At 41.3% G+C, this 27,697-nt stretch overlaps 2 protein-coding genes and 1 non-coding gene across 8 annotated transcripts in view; all 3 read left to right on the forward strand.

Annotated features, from left to right (window-relative positions):
* Positions 1 to 2,041, forward strand: part of PPP1R1B (protein phosphatase 1 regulatory inhibitor subunit 1B) — a 58,431-nt gene extending 56,390 nt beyond the window's left edge. Inside the window, exon 10 of the transcript XR_015796613.1 lies at positions 422 to 2,041. The gene's annotated coding sequence lies outside the window, so the exon portion shown is untranslated. The remainder of the gene's footprint in view (positions 1 to 421) is intronic.
* A 3,746-nt stretch (positions 2,042 to 5,787) lies between these two features.
* STARD3 (StAR related lipid transfer domain containing 3) overlaps positions 5,788 to 27,697 on the forward strand; it is a 33,772-nt gene continuing 11,862 nt past the window's right edge. The window contains exons 1-10 of one of the 6 annotated variants that reach the window (XM_088143404.1): positions 5,788 to 6,001; positions 16,299 to 16,506; positions 17,619 to 17,729; positions 19,057 to 19,338; positions 23,150 to 23,227; positions 23,477 to 23,554; positions 23,684 to 23,737; positions 24,394 to 24,511; positions 26,174 to 26,272; positions 27,477 to 27,529. In XM_088143404.1, the coding sequence (XP_087999530.1) occupies positions 19,129 to 19,338; positions 23,150 to 23,227; positions 23,477 to 23,554; positions 23,684 to 23,737; positions 24,394 to 24,511; positions 26,174 to 26,272; positions 27,477 to 27,529 (690 nt within the window). In that variant the 5' untranslated portion in view covers positions 5,788 to 6,001; positions 16,299 to 16,506; positions 17,619 to 17,729; positions 19,057 to 19,128. The remainder of the gene's footprint in view (positions 6,002 to 16,298; positions 16,507 to 17,618; positions 17,730 to 19,056; positions 19,339 to 23,149; positions 23,228 to 23,476; positions 23,555 to 23,683; positions 23,738 to 24,393; positions 24,512 to 26,173; positions 26,273 to 27,476; positions 27,530 to 27,697) is intronic. The other 5 variants (XM_088143405.1, XM_088143401.1, XM_088143402.1 and 2 more) reach the window with 5 other exon arrangements.
* Positions 14,076 to 14,240, forward strand: LOC112540195 (U1 spliceosomal RNA). The gene has a single exon (XR_015796657.1). It is a non-coding gene; the product is annotated as a U1 spliceosomal RNA (small nuclear RNA).

Here is a 27,697-nt window from a genome sequence, read left to right on the forward strand (position 1 = left end):
CATTTCTAATCCTGTTGTATACTTGTATCTCTTTATCTCCTAGTGTGTTTGGAAACTAGGTTTCACAGCTTTCCTAGCATGAATGGATTGAAATTCTGCGTAGCTGAATATTTGCAGTCTGAGGAACTATTAAAGGTGTACAAATGGGTTTCCTGAAACAGAAAGGGACAGTTTTGTTGAAAAATACGTATTTTCAGGATTCCTGAAGCAAAACATTGCACTGTACTTAACTAGTAGATTCCTTATTTGATTTGCACCACACCAACTATGCTGTGAAACATTTTTTCACATTTCTTAAAACTAGCATCCTTGTTTTCCTCCACTCAAAGGACTGATTTTGTAGGGCTATGGGCTTATAGAAAGTTTGGGGATTCTTTTCCTCTGCCTAATCCTCCCTGTCACTCCTTGACTCTCCCCTCAGTTCACAGGAAAAGTCTGATCTCTTCAGAGAGGTACCTTTGTGTTACTACAGAAACTGTTTTCTTATACCAGATCCCAGATGGGACCATGTCTACAGCAAGAAACATTGTTGTTGCCAGAAAACCACTTGCAACCAGCCAGTAGGCCTTCTACAAGGAAGTGAGTAAAGCCAGCTGTCTCTTGGCACCCACTCCACTTGAGGATACAAGAGCTGTTTTCATGGCATCTTCACTGCTTCAGCCTTGCCTTTTCTTACTCAAGCCCCTTCTGTCCTGGAGAGCTGTGCAGCTCGTGGTGGCTTGTTCTCGCGTGATCAGCGTGTGCTGCAATAGGATGAAATGGCAAGATCTTGAGGATAGAATGTTGCCCAAAACCATGATGATTACACCATTAGGGCCTGAGATCTGCCCAACGTCTATTGGCCATATTCGGCGGAACTGTATATGCCTCCTCCACTCCAGTTGTTGAGCACTACCCTCTAAGGCCATTTTGATTTGTGTTGCTGGGATAACAGGACACTTGGCTTCCACATGCCATTGCCCACGTGTTACCAGGCTGGGGCTTGATCAGGTCGTACTCAAACTCCTTATTAACATGTATCACTAATCTTCTGAAACAGTGCTAGACCTCTTCAAAGTCATGTTCAGCACTCTTGTGAGAGAGTGCTACAGAAAGCACTAGACTTTTCTTTTTAAAATAAAAGATCTTTTAAAAAAATAGGACTGGAGGAGGAGCAACAGCAAGATGAATACTGACAGTAAAACTGCCATGAAAATCATTCTCCATCATTGCTCCCATTGCATGCAGCAGAAGCAGCAGTGCACATGACTTTGAAGTCCTAGACCTTGCTTTTTATAAAGAGGGAACAGCAGCGAGATCACCATAGTATCAACAACAGCATCATCATGAAGATTACTCTCCACACTGTTCCTCTTGAGTGTACTGTAGTAGGAGCAGCGGTGGACATAAATCTTCACAGCCATCTGTCAAAAAACAGCACCTGAATATGGAATAAAGCATGGAGTGGTTTACCATTGCCTTCTCCCATGCAGTATGAATGAAGCCTTTATCATCGTCACTAAAGTGATCACTCGCTCTAGCATCTTCCTATATGGCTGTTGCCCAATATAGGGGCCTGCTTGCTTTAGCTGGACTGCTGGGATGACCTTGGTGGTGGGTCCTCTTGGTGTAAACTCCTGGAATCCTTCATTCATCCGTCTCAGAAACAAAAGCTCCTCTCCCCCCATATTGAGGCAGCATAGCAGGACTTGAGGGGGAATATTTGCTTAACCATGGTTTAATGAACCACAAATGGTACAGGTAAAGCTAAAACCAAACAAATCATAAATGGCTTTGTGAGGTATGAAGCAGACCTGTATGTTTATTTTCCAGAACTACCTTAGGCAGAAATGAAGGACAGAGGCCCTTTTGCTGGGGGCTCCTCACATAAGGAGCCTCTTTCTTAAGGAAATTTAACAGACATAACCAAAAGTTTTTCTACAAATGGTAAATCTTACTGCCTCTATTCCACAGGAATAGGATACAACTTTAAAACTTTCCTGCTGATGTGCTTTGATACACATTTAATAATTCTTTACTATTGTTTATACCAGAAAGAAATTGAATAAAGGGAATAAAATTTAAATCACTAAAACTGCAAGCAATTCAGTTCACAGCTATTAAACATAATTGGAAACTGTAACATCTAAAGAATGATTGACAGGTGTTACAAGATTAACCAGAATAAGACATGTAAGGTTAGGTTTTCAGTTGATATTAATTGAAATAATGCGTGCAGTTCAATGACTGCTAAAAAGAAAAAAAAAGTCTTAACAAGTTTATACTTGATTCTGAAAGAGCAAACTTCCCCAAAATGAGAGGACTGGTGAAAAATAAATAGAGAGTTAAGAGCCAAGTCTCTTCAGTGCTTTGTGATTATTCAAAACTACAATAATATATGCCAGGCTAGAAGAAGTACCACTAGCATGAGCAGGATCAGAGAAGCTATTATAGGCAAGAGGCTTCTTTGAACAACTGGAAGATTTGCCATCACAAGGAAAACAAAAGAAATACAAGTATGGGGGGAGGGTGTCAAAAGATAATGAGGAAATAGCACTGTCCACAGCAAACCATGCCGCCAAAATGCAAATACACGCACAGCAATGTTATGATGTAAGTGCTGCATTTGTTATGTATTTGCAGCCCAGTGGGGAAGTCACAACATTTGTGCGATGATGCCATCGCACATTTCATCACTCCACCACCACTCCACTTATTGCACATACCCATGGAAGAATACATGGCAAAGACTGTTAAAATGAACACAACAGATTACTTAAATATATTCAGAAATATATTCAGACAATCAACTTATTTGGGGTAACCCGACAACAGTAATATTAAATGATATTCTCCAAAGTGAAAAATTAGAAAGAAATTGAATGAATTATTTGTTTCAGTCTTCACTGCTGAGGACACCGGACTGTTGTCTGTGCCTAAGCAAACTGTTTCAAAAGAGGAATCAAATAAACTGAAATCAAAAGCACTAATAAGAAATGAAGCTTTAAGTGTAACTGAAACATTAAAAATAAATACATTGCTAGGTCCAGATGTTATCCACTGGAGAGTCCTTAAATAACTAAAAATGTAAAATTGCTGATTTTCTGACAAAACCATGCAATTCCTTTTTACACTGGCAACTGCTCCCAAGGCCTAGAGAATACCAATTTAATTCCAAATCTTGAAATGGATTTTGATTGGAATTTACATCTAGCTGAATGTACATTCTGGATAAAACTGTAGAAAATATGATTGAAGAGCATTAATATTTAAATTATTAAATTTTAATAATCAAATATATTGAATAATGTTTTGGAGAAAAAGCAACATGTCTTCCACAATGGTAAATCTTATTGCATTAGACTATTCTGAAGTTATCAGCAAGCACATAGACAACAATGATCCAGGACACATTATGTACTTGGAGTTCCAAAATTTGATATATGAATCTAATAAATAAATAAATGGTCACTCACAAAAGGTCCAAAGCAAACTCAGCAGTCATGGAACATGAGGAGAAACATTCTTATTGTTAACTGATCAAAGAGCAAGAAACAGAATAGGAATAAACTGACAATTTTCAAATTGGAAAGATGTTCAAAGTATTTGTTTACAAGGAAGTTGGAATTAAGAACGAGCAACAATGTGGGAAAGTTTGTTCATGATTCCTTTTATTCAGGATAGTAAAGTCAAAACTGAATTTCAAATGGCTTGAAGAGGTTCTCCCCAAACTGGTTTTTGTTTTTTTGTTTTTTTGGAGAGGGGGGAGCCTTCAAGTCAGTCTTGACTCCTGGTAACTGCTTGGACAAGTCTCTGCAGTTTTCTTGGCACGATTTCAGAAGTGGTTTGCCATTGCCTCCTCCTCCTCCTCCTCCTCCTCCTCCTCCTCCTCCTCCTCCTCCTCCTCCTCCTCCTAGGGCTGAGAGTGATTGGCCCAAGGTCACCCAGCCAGCTTCATGTCTAAGGCAGGACTAGAATTACAGTCTCCCTATTTCTACCCTGATGCCTTAACTGCTATACCAAACTGGACACCAAATGTCAAATGCAGTTCTACATAATCAAATACAAAAAGAAAAACAAAAAACCACCCAGCTTCACATAGACACACACACACACACACAGATTATTGGGATCTGAGCTGGCAGTGAATGATAAGGAACATAATTGGTGACTATGCCAATGAAATGGTGTGTATAAAGTGTTATCCTTTGTTAAAGGATGAAAATTCCCTCCTTGGAATCATTAGAAACTGCACCCTGTACAGACATCAAAAACACACTTGTACTTGTACCTGGCTTGGTAACAGTACTTTGAAGAATCTGGGATAGTAGCTAGCTGCTTGTGAGCCACCAGTGTGATGCAACTGCAAAAAAAGTAAATCGCAAATCGCAGGAACTACTGTAATCACTCCACTCCACTGGGCATACTGGCACTGAGAGCCAGTTTGATGTAGTGGCTAAGATGCTGGCCTAGAAACTTTGAGTTCTAGGCCTTCCTTAGGTATGAAAGCCAGCTGGGTGACTTTGGGCCAATCACTTTCCCTCAGCCCAACCCACCTCACAGGGTTGTTGTTATGGGGAAAATAGGAAGCAGGAGTATTAGGTATGTTTGCTGCCTTGAGTTACATACTGTATAAAAAGGATGGGATAATAATAATACCCATCTTGCATACTGCATCCAGTTCTGGGCTCATATTTTAATTGGGAGAAATTGGAAGAGATTCTGAAAATGGCAACAAAGATGATCAGGGGAGTGAAAGCAAATACTTAAGTCCTCTGTAAGATCTAAGACAGTGAAGGGGCTTGACATGTTTACTCTTGAGAAACTACAACAGAGAGGTGACCGTATCACTTTTTAAAATCCGGAGAGGAAGAAAGTCAAGTCCTTTTCCCTCTCATTCAAGAGTGGAAGACCTCAAAAAACGTTACAGGATGGCAGATTCCAACTGAGTATCAGCAGATGGTAAATCACCTGCTGGAAGGCTGGTTTGTTGTACACTTGTGTCCTGCCCCCTTTTATAACTGCCCACGCTTTTTGTCAGGGAATGGAACCAGGCGATGGGCTGAACTCACAGATCCATAGAGTTTTCTGGGCAGCGCTACACCAATGGTTTGCCACTGCCTTATTCCAGGATTTCGCCTCACTTCCCGGGCTAACCTTTGGCTCTGGGATTCCTACGAGGTCTCCCATCCAAATACTAACGAACTCAGAGCAGATGAGTCAGGTGCTGCCACCTGGCTGAGACTGGGAACGGACAAAAAGCGTGGGCAGTTATAAAAGGGGACAGGACACAAGTGTACAACCAACCAACCTTCCAGCGGGTGATTTACCGTCTGCTGACTCAAAAGTGGAACACCAGGACCTGACACGTAATAAGGGTTCAAGTCACGCGCCAGCTATGCTTCCACGCGCATGCTCACACACTTCAGCATCTTGGGGAAGTTCCAGACTCCGCCCCTCCACAAGGAGCAGCCAATCGGCGCTATCGTGTTTGTTTTTCCTTCTTCGGTTAATGTTGTACTGCTTTGAGCAAATGGCGTCCCGTTACTGGGCAACAGCCAATCGGTGCTCTTGCATTCGAGATAATCTGGTGTTTGAGGCTTTCTCAATCTCTTCTCACCAGTTTCTCCCCTTTGTTTACACCCCTTTAACTAAGTAGCGCTCCCTAATCAGTTCCTCCGGGATCGAACGCGCTTCGCCTCGCGCTCTAAAACCTCTCCTTAGCCAATCAAATCGATTTGCTCTCAACCAATGGGCGTGGCTTCCTTCCCATCGCCTCAGCCAGTAGAAATGATCCTTTGTCTTCCACGCCGCACCCCCTCATCCCGGTTGGAATTTTTGACTTCCACCTTTTTCTTTCTCTTTCGGAGCAATCGAAACTAAGGGGGGGATATTCCGGCTCATGCTTGGTCACATTAAACCATGTGACCGGAAGTAGCGTGCGACCCGAATTGGGGATGACTTCCGCCTTTTTTCATCTGATTCCTCTGGTTGGTGGGGAATTGAGACAGCGACTGACCAGGTAAATGCCCATATAGTGGGTGCAGCGCCGAAGGCTGGGGGGGGGGGCTTCGTGAGGGAAGAGTGCCTTGCAGAGTGTTTCTTTAATCATACAAATTAATACTTTAATATTATTCAGCCTTTAGTAATAAAAGGCAGTGCTGTTATATTGTGTTGCCCGATAGATGGTTCAAAATAGAGGATTCAACGTTTATTAGCGTAGGGAGGTTTACAACAGTCTTATGAGAACCGTTCGTATTTTCTTTGTATTGCAGATTTGGGGCTCAGGGTTTACGCGGGCGGGCAGAATCTGCCGTAGTTCTCGGTAGGCTTACTGAGTTATAGCATCGAGCCTTTCTTAGCTTTGCGTTATCTGTTGCAGTGTTATAGGAGGTGAGAGACTGGAACGACCGCCTTATAGCACTTTAAGGGATTGATACGTCTATTGGGATATCAATCAACATTTCCCAGTCTGTTGCCTTTCCAGATATTTTGGACAGCAGCATTAAAAACTGGGGTAACCCATGTGAAGGGTAGTAGGTTAGGGAAGACTGGAGCAGCCTTTTGTGGATTTAACCTGTTTGATTTATATCCCGTCTTTCCTTCACGAGCTTAAGGAAGTGTTCACAATTGTCACTTCTCCCATTTTTCCCCACAACAATCCTGTGAGGTAGATTGTACTGAGAGAGAGTGAGTAGAATCCACTGCATGATATGCCTGCAAGGTCATGTTCTATTGGGAGATAAATGTATGTATCATTAGGGCTGAGAGCCAGTTTGGTGTAGTAGTTAAAGGTATCAGGCTACAAACCAGGAGATGGCGAGTTCTAGTTCTGCCTTAGGCATGAAGCCTTTAATGAAGAGGCTTTTATCCTGCAGTGGTTTGATTGAGGCTGATGATAACGATAATAATAGGAGTTGGTGTGTTAACTAATTGGCTAAAGTTATATGGGTGTGGGATACAGATTGTAATTTCATTTTTCATAAAGTTTAATTTCTCATGGACTACTACAGTAGTCTGGGGATAGGTCTTTCCTTTATGCTTCCTTCTCCTTAACCCTGATCCAGAATTTTGCAGTGCCTATTGTTCTTCCCTCATTTCTCTCATGTGAATTTCCAGGGTTGGGTTTTACGCTACAGTTAGGGCTAGAGCCCAATTTAAGCTTTTTGTGCTAGAGTTTAAACCCTGCAATTAGCCATTCCTGGTTATTTGTTCCAGCTCCTGTCTTGGCACAGTCCTCTTTGTACAACACTGTTGTCAAGACAGGTGCTTCTTTTCATTTCATCTTTGTGTGTTACTCCATCCTGGTCCCACACATCTTCTGGTTCATTTAAGAGACATATGAACGTTTTTGCGTTCAATAATATAGACTGATTCATGCAAGTGGTGTAAGCAAATATTGAAATGGTGGTTAGTAAAATTAGATGGTAGGGTTATGCTGTTGTAAATCTTAGTACATTCATAAGGGAGAGTGTCAGGTTATAGATACAGGATTTTGTTTGGTTAAGCATTATTTTTATGGTGATGGTAAATATATCATGATTTATACTGTTAGTATAATTCACTTCTGTTTTAGTGTGTTAGTTTTATTTGGGCTGTGTTCCAGTGAGGGATGAGTTATAAATGCAGTTTTTGTTTGTTGCTTTAGAGCCAAATTAGATGTTGTTTAAAACTCACAGTTGTCATATCAGTTTTTCAAATAAAAATATTTTATTTATTCTTTAGAATAGCCAAATACTTTGTATTTATGTGTTGTATCAGAGATATTCTATTTTCTAGCATCTTAAAGATAAATTGTTGACATCTTAGGTTTTGTGAATTAATAATGGCTTGTCTAACATCCAGTCATCTTGTGGCAAAGATAAAACTTCAGCTTGAGGTTTTCTGAATCATAATCATTGCATTATGCAAGTCTATGACCATAATAAAGTTTTGATTTGAATCACTGCATAACGCATGCAATGTCATGTTATCAAAAAGTTGATTGTGCTTCTAAGCATATAAAATATGTCCTTCCTATATGAATTTTCCTGTTTTAAAGAGTGTGCATCTCAGATTTCGGTTATTTCAGTTATTTCCTTTTGGAAATAACAAGATATACTATACAGGAGGAAGAAAATTAACAGTAAAATGGGGAAAGGAAAGTTGCTTTTTTTTTTTTTAACAAGAGTATTGTGTTGTTAAACAAAATTGAACAGTATTTCCTAGCAACATGACTTATAAAATATGCAAAAGCTTTTGAGCCATTGAAAAAGAAAGAGCAGCTATGAAGAAGGTAGGAGCAAAAATTATCTCAATGTCCTTATGACTTCACAAACAGTAAGAAAAATCAATACTGTATTACAAGCATTGTGTAGCAAAAGCTGAGAGAAAGATCTGGCTAGGGAATTTAGAAGGGGAGAAGGAAAGTTGCCCAATTTAAGTTTCAACATATTCTAGCTACACCAACTTGCAAGATAATGTACATGTATGTGAAAATGGTGGTACTAGTGTAGGGGTTAAGAGATGCCAAGCTTCAGGGGTTTTGTCCCCTTTCATTGATAACAGATACAGTAATGAAGCCAGGAAGGACCAGGTCTGAGAGTGATTATAGGAATTTTCCATGTTTTCTGGCTCCTCGCAATCCTGCTTTAGGTAGATATGGGTTTATTGATGGTAAATGAAATCTTATCGTTCCAAGTTGCTGTTGAAGTTGGTCTTTGAACGGTGATCGAGAACAAATGGCTGCTTTGCTCCTTGGCTTCTGTTTTATTCTGGGCTCTCAGTCAACAACCAGCATTGAGTTGGTTGTTACCTTGTAGGAAGAAATCTGTAGGGAGTCCTATTTAAATTATTTTTGGATAAACATGTATAGGATTGTGTTGTGCAAGCTGTAAGTGACCTAGGGGCAAGATTCTATGCTACTACTTATTAAGATACCTATTGTCTCTGGTTGGTGGGAAGGGCCTTGTGCATTCCACCAGTTTTTGAAGTTTATGTGGCAAGAAAACAAGATAGATCCACTTTTGTTGTGCTCACGCTGTCTTGCACTGCCTAAATATATTTTTGGCTGTTCTTTTTATACTGGATTTGTATTAAACTGGTTTTTTTTAATAATTTGCTTAGGGTTTTTTATCACTTTGGATTACAAGAGAGATATCTTGAGCACTGCAGCAAAGTAGATTTAAAAATATTTCCAGTCAATAAATACTAGTCCTTTCTCTGTTGATTGTAAAGTGAAAGAGGATCTTTGGGATGATAGGGGTTGTATCTAATTGTTGCCTTATGATTACAAAATATATCTTTTGTCTTTGTGGTTTATGTCATAATTCTGGGTGATACTCTGAGCTCCCATATTCCCCCAGCTCCAATAAGCAGAAAGTGGAGGCACTGCTTTCAGTAAAAGAAGGTCTTCTCCCTGGGTGGAATAGAACCTTTTCATATTAGGAAGTAGAAATAATTGCAGGTTTTGAAACGTTTTTCAAAGTGTCACAGTTTTCTCTCATGTCCTTTGGGTAATATTTGGACATTTAAGCACATTGCCAAATTAAATATTGTTTAAAACTCACAGTTGCCACATCAGTTTTTCAAATACTATGTTGTGTTGTGCAAACTGTAAATGTCCTTGGTGCATGATACTATGCTACTACTTAACTTCTCTGATCAAGTTGGTTATCTGTCATTGCGCCTTTTAGCCAAGCCTTGCTTCAGCCATTGCTTCAAGGCTGCAAATTTAGGATTTACTTACAAGCTCAACAAATACATATTTACCCAAATGTACGTACTTGTTGCAGCTACAGGGATTTCTTTTAGTCATGACCACCATCCTTAACCTGAGTAGCCTGTGGACAGAGGGAGAATTCTTAGAGTCTGAACTGAACATCCTGCTATGAATTTTGACTAGTTCAGGATTCAGTACACTTTTACCTTGTAACAGCAAACATAAACAGGGACTAACATTTTACGTAGGTAATCAAACAGTGCTATCCTTGTTCATGAGCCAAGTTGTGCTTGTCACACTCAATCCGTCTTTGAGCCTGTGCTGTTCTTCTTAGCAAAAGGACTTTATGCCAATAGTCTCACCTTCCAGCTTCTGGTTTGCAATTCAAGTCTAAACAGTGGTATGCATTTTTGTAGCACGCTAACATAGCAGTTGCTCTGCTTCTCTGTTTTCCCATATCTTTATATGAGGCTGGGGAATCCCCTTCTGAAACTGTGCACTTAAAACACATGTTGAAAGCAGAAGGAGGCCATTTGGGATTTTTCAATGATCGGGAAGTGATTTTACTTATACTTGCATTATTCCTCAGTTTCAGTCTTATTCCCTTGATTATTATATAGTCTGTTTAAATTCCTGATAATTTACCCTAGATACCCTCAATTCCAATCCCAAACAACAGTTAAGTAATTAAGCAATATGTCAAATGGCTTCAGTGCTACCTCTGCTGCTGTCCAACCTTTTACATCTTCCAACCAGCAGTAAACCAATATTAATTATATAGACTGAGTACATTTTACGTCAGGTTCTGCACATCAGCTTTCCTTCTGATATCTCAAAGGCAGTATTTGGTTAGAGAGTACTTAAAAGATCTTAAGTGACATGACCTGTTGAAATCTAGGCAAATGCTGCAGAATAACCTAGTGAGCAAAAATTAAAGGTATACTGTTCTAATTGTAATGTCCCTCAGAAAAAGAGTTGAGAGAAGCTTTGGAGGGCCTTGAACCCATAGTTCAAAGGCTGGTGCAAAGACAGGAAAAACAGACTCATTTAAGCCTGGTACCTGCTTTTTTAGGCTCCAGTTCAGATGTCCTATGAAACCCCAAGTCCAAGAAGGCTGAAAGGTGCAGAATTACCAGATTAATGGGAATATTTTGTGGGAATAATGGTCTCTCAGATGTTGCTGTTACTCTTCAATAGCCCTGCATCCAGCTTGCTAATACTTGCAAGTTTGAGATGGAGGCTTGAGACCTGTAGCATTAAGCTTTTAATTTTAGATCCAGGAAGTACTGGAAACAGTGGGTGTGTTAGGCTAAACACTGGTTTACAAATCACAGTGGCTAAACCAAAACTACATAGACCATATTTCTTATTATGACATATAAATTGGACCATCATATCAAGTCATTGAGTGTGCTTTCATTGGTTGTGTGAACACAGCCAATGTCTTTGAACTCTTTGGCCTTTTTTATTTATATTTCAAATTTGGACACTGCCCATCTCACAAGGAAGTGACTGGGCGGTTTTTGATCAGACCTATAACCTGTTCTGTATTGCCTGCCTGCCTTGCTGGTTTAGAACTCAATTTATTACTTCGTCTCTGCTTTTCCTTTATATTCATTAGAAGTATACTTTGATCACTGTTCAACATGGTGTATTACATTGTTTGTTGGCTTCTTCCTGTCTGCTCCATGATCCTAGATTACATGACCTTAATTTTGCTTGTGCTTAGCTGAACTGCCATTTTAGAGCAGGACACTAGCAGCATGAACTTTTTCATGTTGAAGATACCAATCTTTTTGCAGCTCCTTCACCCATTGTAAAAAATTAAAATATACCTGTGAGATAAAAGTAATTGAGGATAGCCCCACATTACTTCTAGACCTCCAATTATACCTTGCAAATTGTACTGTGGAATGCTGATAGATTTTCCATTCATAGTCCAGTCTTTCCTTCCAGATATATTGATCTAGAGCTCCCTTCATTCCAGCTATATTGCCAAGCTGGCAAAGAGTGAAGGTAGTTGCAATCCAGGGCATCATTAAGGAAAATGCTGCTCTGGTCCTTGTTCCTTTGTGAAGTCTGGAGTCCAGGTGGAATTTTTGTACTCCTCCTTCTTGTTAGTGGTATGCCTGAACTTCTTAGCTACTGCCTTGGTATCATGATTCGTGGTAATGAAGTGTTTCAAATAAAATATTCAAGACCAAGATGCCTTAAAGAGTATTGAAGGCAGTTCATACAAAATCCCAATCTTCAGATAGACATCCTACTTAGAGAATAAATCAACTGTAATGTTCAAGCTTGAGGAGACAGGTTAAAGATAGAGGAAAATGGGCAATTTCTCTTCCTCACCCCCTCCCACTCCCTTTTTTAGGTAGGACTTGGGAGACAGTGCATTTTAGGCCTTTGTTAGGTATGAAGGCTGCCTGGATAACTTTGGGCCAGTTGCTGTCTTCTAACCCAGCCTACATCACAGGGTTATTGTTGTGGAGAAAACAGGACACAGGAGCATTAAATGTGTATGCCGCCTTGAGTTGATCAAAAATAAAAGTGGGGGGGAAAGTCAAATCAATACTTTATTCTCAGGTGAAGGAGATGCAAAATAGAATAAAGAAATAAAAAAGAAATTCCCAACACAGTTAAGCAGAATTCTCCCAAGTTATCATGATGAATAATTCTTCTAAGACTTCACTTGTTTAAACTCATTTATTTTGGTATATATTTATGGCATTTATATGCCGCCAATCATTTGCATACTCATGGCAGTTTAGAATAGCAAGTAACAAAAAAAAATTCACAATATCCAATCCAGCATTTAAAATGTCCACGATAAAGGTATAGAATAAAGCTAAAAATGACTGAAACAAACTTAACCAATTAACAGTAAAAATACAAGAAATAATAAAACAGTGACAATACTCATAATAGTAAAGATGATGACAGGAAACTAACTACCAAACTCTCTATGGAAGAGCTTCATCATAAGTAGCTTTTCGAATGTTAAAATAGATGGGGCAAGTTTTAATTGTTTGGGGAGACTGTTCTACAGGGCCTGGGCTGCAACAGAAAAGCAGCACCTCCCAGCCTCCATTCTCTTCCCAGAAATAGGGTTTAATCAAGGGCTTCTCCCAGGACAAATGTACTGGCCAGGCTAATTCAGGTAGGAGGAGGTAGTCCTGCAGGTAGTAAACCATATATGGCTTTATCAGTCAAGACCAGCACTTCAAATTGCACTTAGACACATATTGGCAACCAACATAGGGCCTGAGGTTCAGGCATAATGTGCTCTTGGCAGGTAACATCCACCAGTAACTGGGGCACTGCATTTTGTACCAATAGTCATTTCTGAATAGTCTTTAAAAGCAACCCCACTGCTTAATGTATTGCAGTGATCTAGCTGCAAAAGGATGAAGACATAAGTCCCCATTGCAAGATTCTCATGATTCAGGTAGGGCTGCAACTGGTGCACTAGTTGAAGCTGGACGTAGGCTCTCCCAGCCATGGCCTCCACCTGCCCATCTAGCAATAGCCATGAATCTAGGAGGACTCCCTACCATGTTTGGTGGACATTTCCAGAGCCAAATAACTTAGATTACTTATCAAATGATCAGAGTAAGGTTGACTGTTGATGCATAAAAAGTGCATTGTTTAAAAGAGGGTTGTTACAAGAATATATTATTTTTTCCTAATGAATCTAGACCACTTCTTTGCCCACTGTGAAGCAAGAGCTACTAAAAATGCTTGATGTGGCACAAATAGATTATACAATCTGATGAAACAAGCAACTTTTCTGACTTTATTCAGTAAAATGGCAACTGTTTTATTTTGTAATTGAACCAATGTTATATAGACATTTGGGGCTCTTTGCATTTTTTATTTATTTATAATAAAAAGGGTTGGTTTGTTTCTCTGATTGGTAGCATATGTTCACTTCTCCCCAACTTTGGTGACCAAATACATAGTGTTGTTTTCCTTCTCTTCATAAATCCCCAAGTTTTGTTCTGAGAAATCTCCATTCTTGTTCCTTTTAACCAGATTCAGTAATGCACTAAAGAGGGATTGGTTATGATTCATGATTAATTTTTTTGAGATGGATATTATGATAGATATGTAAGTGGTCTCAAAGTTGTGCAATGATATCAACAGAAGTGCAGGCATATATTATAAGGGAATTGTAAGATGGCTGAACTTTAGGCCTCTTGTCTCCAATAGGAAATGCAACTGCCAGTTTTTATTGAATGATTTAAAGTGACTTTTCCCCCCTCCCGGCCCCAAGTTCAGTGAAGCTTAGTGATTTGGAGGTCATTTTAGCAGGGACTGTTTGCATATTGCTTGGGAACCAAGTATGATTCCTACATACATAGCAACCTTTACAGAAAGGGCACACACCCTTTCCAGGGTACTTACCTGGCAGGGGAGATACCTTGATCATGAAGGAGTTTTTCCCAGGGTGAGAATCATTCATTGCCCTCCAGATGTGCTGACCCCTGCAGTTTCCCCAAATGCAGGAAACTTGACTGCATAATTTGTGGGTATCATCTCCTTTATTCTTCTTGTGGGACGCTGGGGCTTAAGAGGTGTGGGCGGTGGCCTGGTGGGGGGGGTGGCGACAGTAGAGTGGCAGGCTACTGTGGAGCCCTTCCCCTGTGGAAGGCACTTTGCCTGCCCTCCGGGTAGCCCTGAGAGAATAGGAAAGAAGAAGGAGGGAAGGAAGGAAGAGAACGTGGCTCCACCTGTGTTGAGTGCCTTTGCGAATGGTCTGATTCCTCCCTCTGGGTGAGAGCCAGGGGAGGAATTGGTGGGGGAATGGATGAGGGGAGCCCTCCTCCTGCTGGTGGGGAGGGAGTCTGTGTGTGTTTGGGTGTTTTAATGTGGTTTAATGTGTGTGTGGTAGTGTGTGCGGAGGTGAGGGCTGGGTACCCTGTTGGCACTGAGAGCTGGTGGAGCTAAAGTGCTTCAGGGTGCCTAGCTTCCCCTCCCAGGGATGTGTGATGAGGACACTGGGAGGTTCCCAGTTATGGGTCTTGGGGAGGTTGGTTCTGGGGATGGGGCTTTTATTGGGGGGTGGAGACAAGCCATAGCATCACGGTGGTGTCAGACATGGGGAAATATGGCCGAAGACAGGGAGCAGACTGCCCTCAGGGACTGCAGAACAATTGCTTCATAACAGTTCCATGTTCCAGCTCCTTGATCTCAGCCCCTATGCCCTGTCAGCAGACCCTCAGTAGCCCTGGCCTCTGACTGCTGCTACTGAATGCCAGGGCAGTCTATAATAAGACCTCCCTCATCCATGATTTGAACATTGATGGGAGGGCCGACCTGGCATGTATTACCAAGGCTTGGCTGGGTTGGAAGAGGGGGTTGTCCTTTCCGAAATCTGCCCAGCTGGGTTTCGAGTGTGGCATTAGCTGGGACTCTGGGGCACAGACTCCAGGGTGTGGCAGTTGTCATCAGGGAATTTCTTACAGCTTTCAGGGACACTGCCCCACAGGTCACCGGATGTGAGACCCTGTTCATTAACTTGGGCTCTAGGGATTAGTTGGGATTGTTGTTGTTGTACCAGCCTCCCTGCTGCATAGCAACCTCCCTGCCTGAGCTCCTTGACTCCTTTTCTGGGTTGGAGGTGGAGTTCCCCAGACTTATGGTTCTGGGGGACTTCAATTTGCCTTCCCTAGTCTGGGTCTGAGGTGGTTGGGAGTTCATGGCTTCCGTGAGAAGCCATGGGCCTATCCAGGTCATCCAGAGCCCAACTTGGGACAGTGGTCACACTCCAGATCTGGTGTTCCTGTCAGAGCAGTGGCAATGTGTTCTGCAGTTGGGGTAGCTTTCAGTCTCCCCCTTGTCATGGTCAGATCACGCCCTGATTTCTGTGGGATTTTCTGTGCCACTGTCTACTGCAGGGAGGCTGGACCCATTAGCTTAGTCTGTCCCTGGCAACTGATGGCCCCAGATGGATTTCAGAGGGAGCTGGGGGTTGTCCCTGGTGGCCTGCTGGATGGTCCATCTGAAGTCTTGGTTACCACTTGGAATAAGGGGGCTGCTGAGGCTTTGGATCGGATTGCACCCATGCAACCTCTCCCCTCTCGGGGATGCCATCACTCTCCGTGGTTCACAGAGTAGTTCAGGGAAATGAAATGGGAAAAGAGACATCTAGAGCATCACTGGCACTCAACAAAGGATGAACTTGACCATACGTGGGTTAGAGCCGCTATTAAGGCTACCTTGTGGCAGTAAGGGCAGCAAAGTGCTAGTACTTATCCATCCTTATTGCATCTGCGGATTGCTGCCCCGCAGCCCATTTTCAGGTGACATGAGCCCTCTTGGGTAAAGGGGTGTGTGGGGAACCTCTTACAGGGGCAAGCAGAGGAATTTGCGCAGCATCTGTTTGATAAAGTCGCTTGGATTCATTCCCAGTTAGATGCTGGCCTTGTTGCAGGTCTGGAGGAGATGCCTGGGGAGGAGTCTTGCCTGGTTAACTGGGAATGGTTTAAACCTGTTGATCCTCAGGACTGTGAGCTCAGCCACCTGCTCTTTAGATCCATGCTCCTCCTGGCTTGTTAAAGCGGCCTGGGAGGTGTCGTGTGAGTGGGTTCTAGCAGTGGTGAACTCTTCTTTGAATTAGGGTGTTGTTCCTTTACCTCTTAAAGGGGCTTTGGTTTGCCCCCTCTCAAGAAGCCATCGCTGGACCCCACCCTATTGGACAACTTTCATCCAGTATCTCACCTCCCTTTTTTGGGGAAGGTGGTAGAGAAGATGATTGCGCAGAAGCTTTAGAGGGCCTTGGAGGAAGCAGATTATCTGGAACCTCTTCAGTCAGGATTCAGAACCAGGTATGGGACGGAAACAACATTGGTCGTGCTTTTGGATGATCTCTGGCGTGGATGGGATGGGGGTTGTGCGTCTATCCTTGCCTTACTTGACCTCTTGGTGGCTTTTGATACCATTGACCAAGGTATCCTTCTGGATCGGCTCAGAAGATTGGGGGTGGGCGGCACAGTGTTGTGCTGGTTCACCTCCTTTCTTCAGGGTCAATTCCAGTCAGTGATGATTGGGGAGGAGAGGTCCCACCCTAGGCCCCTATTGTGTGGGGTGCCACAGGGTTCAGTGCTTCTTTCTCTCCTCTAACATCTGCATGAGACTGCTGGGTGAGCTTATCCATTGCCGTGGGGTGAGGTATTGTCAGTATGCTGATGAAACCCAATTATATATCTCTACCCCAGGCAAATTAAGCATTGGCATGAACATCTTATCCCAGTGCCTGGAGGTGGTGAGGGTCTGGATGGGGAGCAACAGGCTTCAGCTGAACTCTGGCAAGACTGAGTGGCTCTGGGTTTTGGGGTCCACTGGTTCCAGGACTATGCCATCTTTTATGCTGGATGGGGTTGCACTGCCCCAGTCAGACCCAGTGTGCAATCTAGGACTCCTCCTAGACTCATGACTCTGGCTCAATGAGCAGGTAGGAGTTGTGGCTAGGAGGGCCTTTGCACAGCTTTGTCTTGTGCACCAGTTGCCCCCATTCCTGGATCAGCAGGCCCTGCTTACAGGTTAAAGGTTAAAGTGACTACTCATGCCCTAGTCACCTCCAGATTGGATTACCGTAATGCACTGTACATGGGGCTGCCCTTGAAGAGTATACAGAATGCAGCAGCGCAGGCGGTTTTTTGCGCTCCTAGAACAGTGCATGTTACACCTCTGCTCCATGAGCTGCATTAGTTGCCAGTTTGCTTCCAGGTCCAATTCAAGGTGCTAGTTTTAACCTTCATGGCATGGGACCGGGTTATCTGAGGGACCACCTCTCCCCAGTTGCATCAGCCTGCCCCATTAGATCTGGCAGAGAAGGCATGCTGTGGGTACCATCAGCTAGGGATGTACATTTGGTGGGTCCTAGGTGACAGGCCTTCTCTGCCTTGGTGCCCACCTTATGGAGCATTCTTCCCCCCAGAATTAGATTAGCTCCATCCCCTTTGACATTCCAGAAGTCCCTCAAGAAGTGGTTATATCACCAGGCCTGGGGCTCCCAGGGAACTGAAGACATGCTGAGATGGCTCCATTGGTGAGGTTCTTATTCTTATTCTCTCTTTGCCTAAGGTTTGTATATTCTGTTTTTATATTATTTATCTTTTGATATTGATTCTTATATTTTTATACTGATTGTTTTATATATGTGTTGTTTTATCAGATTGTTGTACGCCGCCCAGAGTTGCTTTTGGTGAGATGGGTGGCCATACAAATTTGATTAATAAATAATAAAATAAATTGTAGCTTTTCCTTGCAAAATGCACAGATGGAAGGTCTAATTGCCTCTCGGTCACGGCTGGCATAAGTTTTATAGTGAAAGCTGCCACTTGGGGAGATGTAACATGTGACTCATAATTTGGACACTTTACTTTTTTGCAGATCTGGTACTCCCCTCCTCTCAAAAATTCACACACCCCCTATTCTTGGAGCCTAGCTACGCAGAGATGGCAGGAATAAAGCTGTTCTGCTGCTGGATGTTTCGAAAATGCAATTTTAATTTCATAACTTGATCTGGCTGGGTTGGTTGGTTGGGTGGCTGGTCTTATCCCAAGCAACTGTAAATGGGGTATGGGGAGAGTTGAGCTATCCCTCCTCCTCCCATGTAATTTGCTGCTAGTTATTGCAAAATACTTCTTCCAGCCCTGCTGTCTTTGGGTAGAAAGCTGGATTAGATGACCTTTGATTGTTTCCAAATCTGCGAACCACCATCTGATACAACAGTTGTAGTTATTAGGGAGGGGGACACAATTTTCTAATCCCCCTTATGGATCAACTGACAAAAGCTGGAATGGGGCGGCCCAGCATTTTCATACTTGCCTTCATTCCACCATTGAACCTACCAAATAATATATTTGAGAAGCACATGTGACTTTCATAGTTTCTTACCAGTTGTTCATTTTTCCCAAAACATCACTCATGTTCAAGATCCTTCAGGGGACTACCTGTATTACTGTTGTCTGTTTTATCCTTCTTAAAGAAGAGCAGAAGTAGGATAGAGGCTAGGTCCCAACTTGATGGAGGCAAAATCAAACCAAATATTGAAAATGAATATTTTGTACTCAGATTTATTTCAGGTCATTCTGCTCAAGTGCTTTTCTCCTCATTCCCCTCCTCTTTGTCTTAGGATCCTGAATTTCTTTGCACATGTACATTGTGTGAGCAGGCACTAGTGATGGGGTTCCACTTGCCTTGAGTTCACTGTACAACCGTGGCAAATCGACCTGACTTAAATATCATGTTATTGAGGAATATGCTTGGGTATCTATCTAAGAGTTCCTTGGCAAAAAGAATAGCTTTAGCATCTAGAAGGCCTCATCTGTGTGTTCTTTCTTTCCTCGTTCTCCCCCTTTCTCTCAAAACAGATGATCCAGTGACAAGATCACGGATGACACGTCTGTACGTGAGTGTCAACAACTTCACTGTTCTTTCCAAGGATGAGCAAGTTATGTGGCTTGCAGAACACTGATTTGGAGCAGAGTCTTCCCGCCATTGCTTCCTCACTTTCACACACCCAGGGGTTTTCTCCACATTACTACTTTTCTCCCCAGAGAAGAAGGGCCATTTCTGATGTGCGGAGAACCTTCTGCCTTTTTGTGACCTTCGACCTTCTCTTCATCTCACTCCTCTGGATAATTGAACTGAATGTGAGTTGAGGAGCTGGCTTTTGCAAATAAGATTTTCTCCCCCTTCTCCCCCTTCTCCCTCTATTCCCCCCTCCCCGTTTTGCTCAAATAAACAGGGGAATAAAAGTTTCCCCAGAGTCATTGTTCTACATAGCTATTGCAGTGGGTGAAATACAGTGTATAAACTGGAAATGCCTCTCCCTGTACGGGGTAATGGGTTGCCCAAGCTAACAGCAATGCACCAGACTCTTTCAGAAGAAACCATGCTTCTGTTTGGCTAGTCCATTCTCTGTGATATGCCACTATTGTGCTGATATCAGTCAGTCTCTGTCTAAGTAGTTATGCTCTGTTAGGGAGCCCACCTTAGAAACAGAGCTACTTAGTAATCAAAGCAAGTTATTAACCCATGTACTGTGGGTTGTATGGATGCTTGTCAATTGCCAATTTTTGTTTGCATGTTGTTCCACATCTTAGGGAAGAAGAGTAAAGAAAGGGCCTTCTGTTTCATTGGGTTTTTGGCCTGGTTGTCTGGTCATTTCAGCTTTAAACACAAACCAAAAGGGAGGCTGAATTGAACCTGCAAGTTTTTAATTTCAGTTAACTAATAAACCAGCCTGGAACAAATACAATAGTGACTAACCTCTTGGAACTGTTCTAATTTTGGGTCATAGAAGGAAGGCAACTTGGTGTCTCCACCTATAAACAAACCTACACATATCAATGCCATTGTGTGCTACAGGCTGGTGAACTAATGACTCAGGCGAATTACTCAACACATTGTGCTATAGGAATAGAAGCCAATTTGACTTTAAAGAAAAACATTCCTTCCTGGTTGCAAAGATGATATTTCAATTGGTTCCTCAGAGCATTAGAAAAAACTACTCCCCCATGGAGTAATACTATAATCCTGCTTACCAGCAGCAGTTAGTACAGTAGGACCTATAGCTGTCATCAATTCTTCCAACCTGGGACCTTCTAAATCTGTTGGCCATGTGTCTGTGGGAAATGGAAGTTGTAGTCCATCATATCTGAAGGGTAGCTAATTGACAAAGACATACTGCAAGCTCTGAATAGAAATGTCATCAACAAACACAATCACTTAAAGTTACAGAATACACAGTAACTGCGGATATTGATAGTAAATAAAACAGTTCATGATATGGCATGTCAGCAAGAACAGAGTGGTTGTAAATGGAAGGAACCATATGATGAAAATGGAATGCCTTTGTCACGTCACTCTGCCCTGCTTCATAGGCAGCACGCCAGTATATTCCACAGTAGGAACCATTGTGAGAAACTAGCCCAAGTACAGTGACTTACACACTTCTTGAATGCCACTATATTGCCAATTTGGAAACCACAACCTCTTTGACAGACAAATGAGCAGAGGTTCATCACATGGCCACTCATTCACTCTGTTTCCTAGCTTTCAAAGGATTAGAAAAAGGGGCTTTTTTTGAAAGGAAGGGAAACAATTAAAAGTCTTAAATATTATATTCACAGGAAATGGCACACGATTTCCCTGATAAAATTACAGGCTCAGATGAGCCAGTCAGTTTCACCACAGAGGAATGCACAATTAAAGGAAAACTTGTCCTGCTGGAAGCAAGATTCAGGCTTTCCATTGTATAGAGCGGTTGTTTAACAACTCAGTCATAAAAACAAATGGAGGGAGGGGAATCTCATATTCATAAGAACAAATGGAGAGGGGAGAATCTCCATAATACTTAGATCCCCTTTAGATCAGTGTTTCTTAACCTCAGCAACTTTGAGATGTGTGGACTTCAATTCCCAGAATTCCCCAGCCAGCATGTACTGAGGGGTTCAGCAATCTGGCATCTTACAGATGTTCTAGGCTACAGTTTCTATAAACACCGACCACAATGTCCAATGACCTGCATTCACAGAAGTTACCCAGATCATTCTGCAAAGCTCCATGTTGTCTACCCCTGGGTTAGGGATTCTTGTAGAGCAGTGTGTCTCAACCTCAGCAACTTTAAGTTGTGTGGACTTCAACTCCTAGAATTCCCTAGCCAGAAAGCTGTGGAGAAACACTGTTGTAGAGGAAAACATTTAGAGATGAAATAGCACCTAGTTCAAGACAGGTATGGCTTTTTAGATATCTTTTCTTCTGATATGTATTAGAAGTCAGATTTTTGTTATTCGTTGGTGCCTATTAAATGTTATAATTCATAGCAGAATGTGTTATTGCAGTTAGCTTATATTGGTCTGAATAAGTTTACATTCATGCTACGTGTCTAGTGCTTGATTTATCACTTTTAACATTCATGTTCCATGTTTGTTTTTAACTCTTATCACTTGTCATTGCTTGATACTGTGTTTGAGAGGTGCAGATCAAGCAGGGAGCATTAAAGATGAAAGGAGTAATTTTTCAGGCAAAAATATGATGGCAAAACTACTCTTCCCCAACCTGGGAAATGCCAGGCCAACTGAAAATAATGAGCATTGAAGTCCAGCATACTTGGATGGTAACTGACTAGAGAAGGAATATGACAGTTCTGCTCTGCAAGAATTCTAGTTCTTCTAGCACTACCACTGAATCTCTTAAGTATTGCTGAAATAGTCTGATTGAATGGAGCAACACTCACTGTCCAGGACGTGATCCCTGATGAGGCTATAGATCATGTACATATTGTTGAGACCTATCTGAGGGAGGTGTATGTGTCTGTCAATATCACTCCCAAATGTTTCTCCCTGCTGGGTTTCTTCATATATTATGAGGCTGGCTTCAGTGGTTATGGAGGTTGTGACTATGTGGTTATGGGATTCTGCTCCTCTGCCAGGAGTAACACCTTTTAGTCTCAAGTATGGATTAGATATAGTTAAGCCATGAATGTAGGATAGTAATTCTGTCAATATATCACCCATTCACCCTGTTGCTTAACAGGTAAGGGAGGGAACCTTGGCAGTGTTGTTAGAGCCTCCTTATATATGGCTCAAGATTTAATTACTGCCACAACAATTCATCTTGGACTAGGCTCATGCAATTTGAATGTGAAGTTTAAATTAGTTGTAGTGTTGGGGGCCCAATAAATTAGTCTTCCTCAGTGGGCTAGTTGATTCAGATTGCTCCCTAATGCCTCTTACATATATTTCAGTGGATCAGACTAGTGATTATATCTACAACCTGGCTGGTCTAAGGATGCAATCACTCCAAATTAAACTTGCTGCCCTTCCTTGTAGAGCTAACCCATTTTCAGTTTTCTCAGCAGTTCACAACTAAAAGATATATAACAGAAAATATGAGCCAAACCAGACTGGACTACTGTAGAGCTAATCCCAGTGCTGTATGTTATTCTACAGTTGGGATACCCAATATCACCTAGAAGGAACTTCCTAGGGTTTGAAAAATACTTTGTTTTGAACCATTTCAAGCACAAAACTTCAGAAAATGTCCCACCTCAAATGCAGAATTGCTGTCCTTGAGCATGAAACATGCTTTTTCAAAAAGGTTGGAAATATTTCAAGCTCATAACAAAGCATCTAATTCTCTGTTTTGAGCTTGAAACAGATGATTTCATACTCAGTTTTGCACTCAAGATACAAATTGTGCACGATCCTAAAGGTTTCCTATTCCAGTCTCTCCAGAAATGGGAGCTTATACACGATAAGAGGCTATGCTAGTTCTGAATTCTGGGAATTGTAGTCCCATCATACTTGCAGGCACCAACTGGGGAAGGCTAGGCTAAAATAAATTTAGATTCTTTCCTAAACCCAGTGGATCTTCACTGCATTAAGAAGTACCTAGCTAGCCTTTGTTCATCCATCAAACTCTATCAATGTCATTTTCTTTAATCTTACTTACTTTCAGACTATCAAGAGTATCCAGGTCAATTTAAAGGAAGAAGTCATCCATTACAATTTTAAAACATCCTTTTTTGATATATTTGTAAGTATTCTGCTGAAATTGTCTTTTAAAAAGAGATGCTTTTTTTGGCCAGGGCAAATTATTGCTAACTGTTAAAGCACGTCAGCAATTGCATTTTGTAGAATTCTTTTTCAATCTCCGAAAAGCTTTCTGCAGGACCAGCAGTTTTGTCTTGTACTAATTTAGTTCACTCAAAAATAATTGTGATGTTTTGTGCTTCTCAGAACTTCATCATTGTTCATAAATGCTTTGTATGTTCATTTTTATAAGCTGTTGGCTTTTTTCCGGTTCTCGGTGCTACTTCTTGGATATGCTGTTTTTAGACTCCGTCATTGGTGGGTTATAGCGGTAAGAGAAATCTATTTGCATAATTCACTTAATTACATATCTTTGTAGCTGCCCAAGAGATAGCTCTAATTTGTTTGTTCATGGATTTTCTTTTTTCTTTCTCCTTCTTCCCTCCGCTTCATCCCCAAGATCACTACATTGGTGTCCAGTACTTTCCTGATAGTGAAAGTTATCTTCTCAGATGTGAGTTCATGAATAAAAAAAATGTGGGTTCTACTCTGAAATTTTGTGGCCACCTTTCTAATGGTTGGAGCAGGTTACAATATCCCACATTAACCCATGGGATTTCAGTTCATCATTAAAACTCCACTGGGACTAATGGGACTGGAGGTACAAAAGTGTGCTTACAAATGAAGTGTTTTATCTTTAATAGCTGATCTTCCAAGATGGTGAATACCAGTCTTTAAGGAGTACAGAATATATTTGTTTTCATTAAGTTAAGATCCTCCAAAAATGTTGCTGTAATTCCCGAAGAGGTAGTCCTCATTTAGCGACCACAATTAGGACCAGCAACTCGGTCATTAAACAAAGTAGTCACTAAGTGAAACTGTGATTGTGCTTATGATCTTACTTCAGCTTTCCTTTGCTTTACAGACCTGCGAAGGTCGTAAATGCAAGGATTGATCATAAAGTTACTTTTTCATCGCTGTCATAACTGCGAACAGTTGCTAAATGAGGCAATCACTAAATGAAGTCTACCTGTAGTCAGTGGCCATTCTGTCTGGAATGTATGAAGGTTATAGGTACAACCCAACTGGAAGGCTATAATAAATATCAAGTGATCTCCAATATGTGCCTTGAAACTTCTCTCCTTTTTTTTTCCTTTCTTTATCCAACAGCTGCTGAACAAAGGGGCATTTGGCTACCTTCTGCCCATCGTTTCCTTTGTCCTTGCCTGGCTAGAAACATGGTTTTTGGATTTCAAAGTCTTGCCGCAAGAGACAGAGGAAGAACAATGTGAGTCTGCTTACCAAATGAGGGTGGATGTATCAAATAAAGCTGCTGTTCCACCCATTAAAATGGTGTTAATAGCTGTCTTGGGGAGGCCCTCTGACCAGAGACTGCCTCATAAAATTCAAGGTAGCATTTGCTATATTAGAACCAATATCTTCTAAGACTTTGAGTTCATTTAATAAGCTACCTCTTTCCTATAAGGAGAAAGAAGTTAGAATATACCCATGACAAATCTTTTCTTTCTATCTCATTTTTGGCATACTGCAATTTTTTAAAAAGATGGCAGAACTAAAATGCCACCTTTAGTCTTGAAACATAACCTGGATTGCTTAGAGGAAAAATGGTCTCTATTGACTTAGACAATTGCTTTTTAGATGTGACAGACAGAGAGGCCAAGCTGAAAAGTTATGGTAGCTTGGCCAGCTCCTTTACAAAAGAGAGATAAGTCTCCTTTTCTGCATCCAAACATGTTTCTGTTATGCTGCAAAGAGTTGCCTTGTTTGTCCAGCAGAATGTCCAGATTCATGAACTACTATGATGTAATTAGATTTTTATATGACTTTGATGTTGAGGTCTCGATTTGCAGTAGTTTGAAATGCATATGAGTTAAGGACATGGTGACTTTTTAAAGCACTGTTCCATGATCATGAAATCTAGACTTGCATTTAGGAAGAAATACTGAGGATTTTAGCATGAAGACGTTGGAATGTGCAGTAAGTTTGTCTCTTCTTTTCAAATTCTGTCATATTTTCCCATTACCATCCTAAAAGTATTCTGGTCACAATTTCTAGTCTGTATTAGTTAAAAATAGGAAGGCCTGTATTTAAAATCATGCCTATCCCTTGGATATAATACTTAGTCTAACCAATCCAACACCACCGGCTTTCCTATTCCAGTATCTCCAGAAGTGTAGGCTTGATGATGAGGTTTTGCTGATTCTGAATTCTGGGAATTGCTACTACTGCAAATTGAGACCGCCACATCAAAGTCATACAAAAATTTAATTATATCATAGCAGATTCTGGTGATATGTAAATATGAGAAATAAATGAATAAAATTGTTGAAAAAGTAAATGGTGAGCTGGTATGTCTTTCATTATGAGGCACTTAAAGAAAAACATATTAATAACACCTTTCGCCCTGATGATAGAGTCATTATACGAACTGCTGTTTGACAGGACATAGAAGGCACTTGTTTATAGTATCTGACAGATATCTCAATTGCTGGATCAGTGATCCAGACAGCCAGACCAGTGTGTTTTCCTACAAACTCTTCATTACTGAGTGTCTGCTAACCTGAACTGAAAGAAGTAAAATGCATTTTTCACTCTGCTTTGCTTTCCCCTCTCACACAGATCTTCCATGAAGGCCAAGTCAGTCCTTAAATAGGCCAGTCTCTCCTAATTAGGCACTAGATTTTTATCTTTTTCACCAGTGAACAATGAACAACTGATCAAGTTTCCTGAGTCTTTCAGTCTCAGTTGGGGTTCAGTGAAAGTTATACTCCCAGTTTGTGAAATAGTCTAATTTCTGAGAAGATTGCTCACTATTTTCAAACATCATTTTCCCCTTCGTTGAACAGGCTTTCCCCTGTCATATGGGTCATGTAGGCTGAGCAACAAGTGCCACAGGATAATGACTAAGCCAGCCAACTTTTCTTTTCAGGGTACTTGGCAGCTCAGGCTGCTGTGGCTCGAGGACCGCTGCTTTATTCAGGGGCACTTTCAGATGGCCAGTTCTACTCCCCTCCAGAATCTGTTGCAGGTGACTGATTTTTCTTCCTCTCAAAAACTTGCTAACCAACCTTCTGCATGATGAATTTAAAGTTGGTCTGCAGAAGAATGTGGAAGTTATAAATTCACATGACATTCATGTGGCTTCTCTTTTGTGAATTGCAAAAGAAAAATTTGTTTTAATAGCTGATATGAATGTGACCAGGCTCTTTCACTTCTCTGTTAATTAAAAGAACTCACAAAGGAGCAGACATAAAAGGACACGGTTTGTACGTCCTGAACTGTATCCTTTCATTTTTTAGCAGAGAAGAAAAGAATGTGTTTCAGTTACTGTTTTCTGTAACCTACTAGTGTGCTTCAAGCAGTTAAAGGTTCCTATGAACTCCATATTCTTATGTACACAAGAAATAGCCCACTGGGCTTTTTCACAATTTAGCATCCAGGTTATACTGGCCTCAACAGAATTAGATGCGGGGAGATTGATGCATGTTTATGAGAACATTTGATCCATATTGTTGCAAAATTGGCGTAGAATTATCTACAGTGGGGCAAAAAAGTATTTAGTCAGCCACCAATTGGGCAAGTTCTCCCACTTAAAAAGATGAGAGAGGCCTGTAATTTTCATCATAGGTATACCTCAACTATGAGAGACAAAATGGGGAAAGAAATCCAGAAAATCACATTGTCTGATTTTTAAAGAATTTATTTGCAAATCATGGTGGAAAATAAGTATTTGGTCACCTGCAAACAAGCAAGATGTCTGGCTCTCACAGACCTGTAACTACTTCTTTAAGAGGCTCCTCTGTCTTCCACTCGTTACCTGTAGTAATGGCACCTGTTTGACCTTGTTATCAGTATAAAGAACTTGCACAATTGGTGGCTGACTAAATACTTTTTTGCCCCACTGTAACCTGCAAGGATGCCGTCTTCCTTTACATGAATCACATTCTAGGCCTGCCTCCTTCCAGGTATAAGACAAACCATTAATTCATACAGGAACCAAGAAGGATTAGTTTTTCTTAGGGTTAGCAGTTCTTATACACTGACACTTTCTAAAAGCAAACTCACCACTGGGTAACTCAAACTGATGAGTAACAGTAAATATCTAGAATTTCCTATTTTGTTTTGTTTTGTTTTTTTCCAGAAGAGTTGGGGTGGTCAGCTCTGCTTTACACACAACACTTCCAAAATTCATCTCTCAACTTGTAAATGTTTCTTTTTTCTCTCTAATGCAGAATCAGATGAGTCAGATGAAGAAGTTATGGGGAAAAGAGCAGTAACTGATGAGGTATGCCTTGGGATGAGCTGAGCCTCAATATGGCCCCATTGGGTTGGTTTCCAGTCAAACTCCAAAGTTTGCTAGCATGGAAGGAGGTATATCCCAATGGTGTAGGTTTCTATAATGCAAAGGCATCAAATGATGGGTAAGTGTATAAACACACACAGTCAGTGGCCA

The sequence above is a fragment of the Python bivittatus genome, unplaced genomic scaffold (genome assembly GCF_059951505.1).
Source record: "Python bivittatus isolate LINGU-HERP-01145 unplaced genomic scaffold, Pbiv_v1 ctg000410_np1212, whole genome shotgun sequence".
Lineage (NCBI taxonomy): Eukaryota > Metazoa > Chordata > Lepidosauria > Squamata > Pythonidae > Python > Python bivittatus.